Below are 6,112 nucleotides of genomic sequence, written 5' to 3'. Positions count from 1 at the left end.
GAACTGAACTAGAACTAGAACTGAACTAGAACTGAACTAGAACTGAACTAGAACTGAACTAGAACTAGAACTGAACTAGAACTGAACTAGAACTGAACTAGAACTGAACTAGAACTGAACTAGAACTGAACTAGAACTGAACTAGAACTGAACTAGAACTGAACTAGAACTGAACTAGAACTGAACTAGAACTGAACTAGAACTGAACTAGAACTGAACTAGAACTGAACTAGAACTGAACTAGAACTGAACTAGAACTGAACTAGAACTAGAAATTAATTTACGCACCTCTGAATTTGGTACACATGTTCCTTGGGTTTTATCAAAAATAAATCCTTTAGGTTCACACTCCTCATAAGTGGCTATCGTTTGGCAAACACAAAAGCTTTGGTCATTCACAGTCGACTCTATAACATAATTATTCTCCTTCCTAGTACACAATTCAGGTGTACATGGCTCCATACACATTAGATATTTTCCGAATTTCGTGCCTTCAGGACAAGATACATAGCCCATCGTACAATCACAATAACCATCGGTTGTATTCGAGGCTGCTATCCGTTGGTTGGGAAAATTACATTTTGTAAAATCACAAACATCCTAAATGGAATTGTGTGGTAATTGTTTCAATTGCTTTCAGCTTGGAAAGGATTTTTAGTTTGAACTTACTTCTGTTGTTGTTTTTAAGCATGCTTTTATGCTGTCATCATAAATGCCTTCCAAACATTCCTTAAATACAGGTTTATCACCTGGTTTTGTACACAAACAGAAACCATTTGAATTATCTTTAGCTGGTTTGGGTCCCAGATCAGCGCCACATACATCAGTACCGCATAATTTCTGGTAATATTAAAATGAAATCAAAAGATCTTTAACAGAAAATGATAGACCATAGATAAGACCCTAGTCCAAACTATATACAATACTATAACTAACATAAATAGATCGGACTATAGTATAGTATAGACAATAGACTCCAGACCAAAGATAGTTCTAATGTCCATAACATAGACAAGACAATAGTCCAGACAAGTCTACAGTGCAAACTATAGACAAGTCTATAGTGCAAACTATACACAAGTCTATAACTCAGACTATGGACGCGTCTATACTGCAGACTATATACAAGTAGTTTAGACTATAGGCAAGTCTATGGTGCAGACTATATACAAGACTATAGTGCAGACTAGAGACAAGTCTATAGTGCAGACTATAGGCAAGTCTATAGTGCAGATTTTAGACAAGTCTATAGTGCAGACTATTGGCAAGACTATTGGCAAGTCTATACTACATACAAGACTATAGTGCAGACTAGAGACAAGTCTATAGTGCAGACTATAGGCAAGTCTATAGTGCAGATTTTAGACAAGTCTATAGTGCAGACTATTGGCAAGTCTATAGTGCAGACTACAGACAAGTCTATAGTGCAGACTATTGGCAAGTCTATAATGCAGACTAGAGACAAGTGTGTAGTGCAGACTATAGACAAGTCTATAGTACAGACTATAAACAAGTCTATGGTCTAGACTATAGGCCAGACTACAGACAAGACTATAGTGCAGAGAAATATATTTTAACAAATTATAGACAAATCTATAGAACAGACTACAGACAAGTTTGTAGTCGCAACTATAGAAACATATTTAGTCCAGACTGTAAAAACATGTATAGTCTAGAGTCTAGGCTATACACAAGACTATAGTCCATTAAGTTGCAATTCAGTAAACATACCCCACTATTTGCCACACACATTTGTTTGGTTTCATCGAATAAATAACTTGTAGGATTACATTTCTCATAACTTGCGGTCTGCGTTCCAACTTGCGTCGTATGGCACATACAGAAACTATGATCATTAACGGAAGATGGTATGAGATACTGATCTGGTTTGCCACTACATAATAGATCGATACATGGCGGCTTGCAAAGACCGAATTTACCAAATTTTTCACCATCAGGACAAGGTGCATAGCTGCCAGTAGTACAGTCGCAAAAACCATCGGTGGTATTTGAGGCTGGTATACGTTGTCCTGGGGTTTTACATTCTGTTAAATCACAAATTGGTGCCTCGCATTTTTCGGTAATTACATTAAATTCACCATTCTGTGGACAATTATAATAGGTGGCAATACCCTTAACACATTCACAATAGCCATCGGTTGTGTTCAAAGCTGGTATTTTGGTTTTATCTGGTAAATCGCGACACTGATAAGAATTACAATTAATCTGCAATATATATTTTTTATTAATAAAGAAAATGTTATTGAATTTAATGACCTTTTAAAATCTCAATTACCTCTGCCAATTGACATATAGTTAGATTAGGATTTAATATAGTACCATTGTTACAGGGACTAAATGTGGCCATTTGTTGCCTGCAAACACATACACCATTACTCGTTTTAGGATCGATGGGATTAAATACTTTTAAATTATTTTTGGGATCCACACATACGGATTGTAAACATTTGGGCTTCGAGGGTAATGAAAATTAAAATATATAAAGCATATTTCATTAAATGCATTTAATTTACCGAAATTTCATATTCCGAACATTTTTTGATATATGGATTGAATGTACTGTCATTGGGACAATTGACAATAATTGGTTTTTCATCAATACACATACAGAAACTCTTGGTATCATTGCGATTTTCCGCCACCTCATAGTCTTTGTTATTCAAACAGAAACTGGGATCACAGGGAGCATTCTATATGGACGATAAATTGTCTGGGTTATTCTTATTAAATTAATAAGACAATAATAGTTTTATCATACCGAATAACATATGCCTAAATCTGGATTAAAGGGAGAATCCTTGGGACATTCGATTTTGGTAGCTATACCATTGATGCATACACAAAATTCATAATCGTTACCTACATCTAATGTCGTATAAGTTCCATCCTCCATGCAGACTGGACAGTCGGGCTATTAAAATAAGGGATTTTAGTTTAGATAAAATGTAGTTTTTTCTAGGTTACACATTACTGTACACAAGTCTGTAGGCCAGATTATAGATTATAGTCCAGACTAAAGACAAAACTATAGTTCAGACTATAGATAATATTATAGTTCAGACTATAGACAAGACTATAGTCCAGACTATTGACAAGACTATAGACAATATTATATAGACAATATTATATATACATATATACAAAACTGTAGTCCAGCTTATATATGAGACTTATCTACATAATCCACACTATAGACCAGAGTATAGATAAGACTACTTATAGTCCAGACTATAGACAAAACTATAGTCTTGACTATAAACAAGACTATAGTACAGACTATAGGAAAGGCTATAGTCCATAGACAAGACTATAGTCCAGACTATAGACAAGACTATAGTCCAGACTATAGACAATACTATAGTCTAGACTATATATAAAACTATAGACAAGATCTGGACTGTAGACCTGACAGCAAGAAAGAGTATACTCGAAACTATAGGCAAGACTATAGTCAAGAATGTAGACAAGACCATAATCCGGACTATAGACTAGACTATAGTTATATAGTTTGGATTTTAAACTATATACTTACATCTGATATTTTTATGCATGCTCCCATTGCTATGTCGAATCCCATCCTTGGAGGACATGATTTAGGTATAGGCACTCTATCAGCATTACACCAATAAAATTTTGTACGATCATATGGATCGGGGAACAAACTATAAGATGCTAAATCATAGCATGGGTTAGAGAAGCATATCTTTGATTCATCACCAACTTCATAATCTACTGCCACAGCTTATTCAATGAATTCTCCTTGATCTTGAAATCTTCAATTGTACTTATATTCATAATGGATGAAGACTGAAAATTTATTTCTTTGCCTTTAGCCGACTTAATATCATTAGCAGCATCTTGAGATGCTGCTAAAATTGCTAAACACAAAAAATAGTATAAGAGGACAAGCCTCATTGTTGTTATTAGAAACTAAACTGCTTACGATTTTGGGTTGGTTTTTATATAAAAATGCTGGAAACTTGTCAATCTAACATTGTTTGTTTAATAATTGTTTTTGAGCTTTAGTTAAATAATAAGTTTATTTATAAAATATTAAGCTATTAAGAAAAAAAAACTAAAATTTTGGGTAAATAGTATTAGAAACGCTTTATTTACTTAAATGTGTTAAAACTAATAATTAAACAACTGGATCATAAATGGGATACTATTTATGTTTTGAGAAACAAAAAAAAAAAATATACTTATCTCTATATAAAAAATTATTTTCTGTATTCTATATAAAGAATGAGGACAATTTTCTTATGAAATCTGCGAATTTTCAGAACAAAACTTTCTACAGCAGTTTTGTAAAGAAAACTGTCTGTAGGAGACACTTTCCTAAAGAAAACTGTCCACAGCAGACACTTAAAAAATTCTCTATCGCAGACATGTTTCTAAAGAAAACTGTCTACAGCACACATTTTTCCAAAGAAAACTGTCTACAGCCGACATTTTTCTAAAAAAAAAAACTATCTACAGCCGACACTTTTCTAAAGAAAACTGTCTACAGCCGACACTTTTCAAAAGATAACTATCTACAGCAGAAATTTTTCTAAAGAAATCTGTCTACAGCATACACTTTCCTAGAGAAAACTGTCTTCAACAGACACTTTCCTAGAGTAAACTGTCTACAGCATACACTTTTCTAAAGAACACTGTCTACAGTAGACAATTTTCGAAAGAAGACAGCGATAGACAGCGCTGTCACGTTTAAATTTAAAAACGTTGTTTTTTGCATGCAATTTCCTTTATTAAGTTTTATTTTTGGGCAAAATATTTTATATATAGTTTTTTTTTTTTCAAATCCCCGACTTTATTTAATCTCTAAGATTGTGGCCAATCACAGACTTGTAGGCGTTCATTAAATACCAAACCAGCTGGGCAAGGCATTTTGATTTCACACTGACATTGGCAGACAATGAAACCGCTACTGGATTTATCTGCGAATATGGCACCATCTCTTTGACCCTGACATTTTCCAGAATTGGCACAACTTATACCCGAGGGTCCGGTAATTGGTGGCTGTGGTTGTGGATTATCACTGCCGCCTTCACCGCCTGATGGTGGACTGGGTGTTGGTGGACATGGAGTGGGTTTGTATGGAGTTGAAGTGGTGGTGGAACAGGGTGTTGGTGCTGTTGGCGGAGATGCAGTAGGTGGCGATGCTGTGGGTGGCGATGGAGTTGGCGGTTCTTCGGGACAAGGTGTTGGTGCTGTTGGTGGCGATGCTGAAGGAGGATATGGAGTTGGTGGTTCTTCAGAACAAGGTGTTGGTGCTGTAGGGGGTGATGGTGTAGGTGGGGAAGGAGTAGGAGGAGATGGAGTTGGTGGTTCTTCGGAACAAGGTGTTGGTGCTGTAGGTGGCGATGCAGTAGGTGGCGATGGAGTTGGCGGTTCTTCAGGACAAGGTGTTGGCGCTGTAGGTGGTGATGGTGTAGGTGGGGACGGAGTAGGAGGAGATGGAGTTGGTGGTTCTTCGGAACAAGGTGTTGGTGCTGTAGGAAGAGATGGTGTTGGCTTAGGCGTTGGTGCTGTGAGACAAGGAGTAGAGGGTTTGCCCTGTGGACGACCTGGTGGTCTTATTGGACCAACACCAGTACCAGGAGAACCACCGCATTTAGCATGACAGGCCTCACAATCCACTTTATTGGCATTATCATAACCCACTAACTGCAGAGCATAACTGAAATCACAGCCAGCACGAAATTTAAAATCACAAATCGATTCATAACGATTGAAATGTAAACCAAATGGACAATATCTTATGGCCACCGTTTCACCATCATGACACTGTATAAAACGTGAACAATCCGCCGGGTGAGCTAAACGTGCGCCATCCACTTGATCTTCACAAATATCCAAAGTCCAGGCGTTAAGAAGATTTCCCGCAAGGAGCATAATATAAAATGGTACTAAAATTTTTTAATAATGAAAGCTACTCTATATATTCTTCCTTGGACCCTACCTTTAAACATAATTTCTGGTTCCCACTAGACTAATGTTTAAATTTTATTATAGATTGATATCGCACAGTTATCGAACTAAAGTTTCAGAGGAATATTTGCTCTTTTTATACTAAAACTACCGGAAT

The 6,112-nt window shown here is 36.2% G+C and overlaps 2 protein-coding genes across 2 annotated transcripts; both read right to left on the bottom strand.

Moving 5' to 3' along the window:
* Positions 1–284: 284 nt before the first annotated feature.
* Positions 285–3,955, bottom strand: LOC119614043 (the record flags this gene model as incomplete). The annotated part of the gene is made up of 7 exons (XM_037970137.1): positions 3,554–3,955; positions 2,780–2,932; positions 2,535–2,711; positions 2,297–2,473; positions 1,732–2,226; positions 670–840; positions 285–600 (listed from the first exon to the last, which is right to left on the bottom strand). Coding segments are annotated over exons 1-7 (1,534 nt in total), but the record flags the coding sequence as incomplete, so codon positions are not given.
* A 794-nt stretch (positions 3,956–4,749) lies between these two features.
* On the bottom strand, positions 4,750–6,112 carry LOC119614044 (vegetative cell wall protein gp1-like). The gene is made up of 2 exons (XM_037970139.1): positions 5,987–6,112; positions 4,750–5,933 (listed from the first exon to the last, which is right to left on the bottom strand). The coding sequence occupies exons 1-2, from the start codon at positions 5,994–5,996 to the stop codon at positions 4,846–4,848; spliced, it is 1,098 nt and encodes a 365-aa protein (XP_037826067.1). The 5' UTR covers positions 5,997–6,112; the 3' UTR covers positions 4,750–4,845.

The sequence above is a fragment of the Lucilia sericata genome, unplaced genomic scaffold (genome assembly GCF_015586225.1).
Source record: "Lucilia sericata isolate MDLA Ls3-8-SP2 unplaced genomic scaffold, ASM1558622v1 Contig002527F_arrow, whole genome shotgun sequence".
Taxonomy (NCBI): Eukaryota; Metazoa; Arthropoda; class Insecta; order Diptera; family Calliphoridae; genus Lucilia; species Lucilia sericata.
The sequence above is the reverse complement of the archived record's forward strand: the minus strand, read 5'-3'. Positions and strand labels throughout refer to the sequence as shown.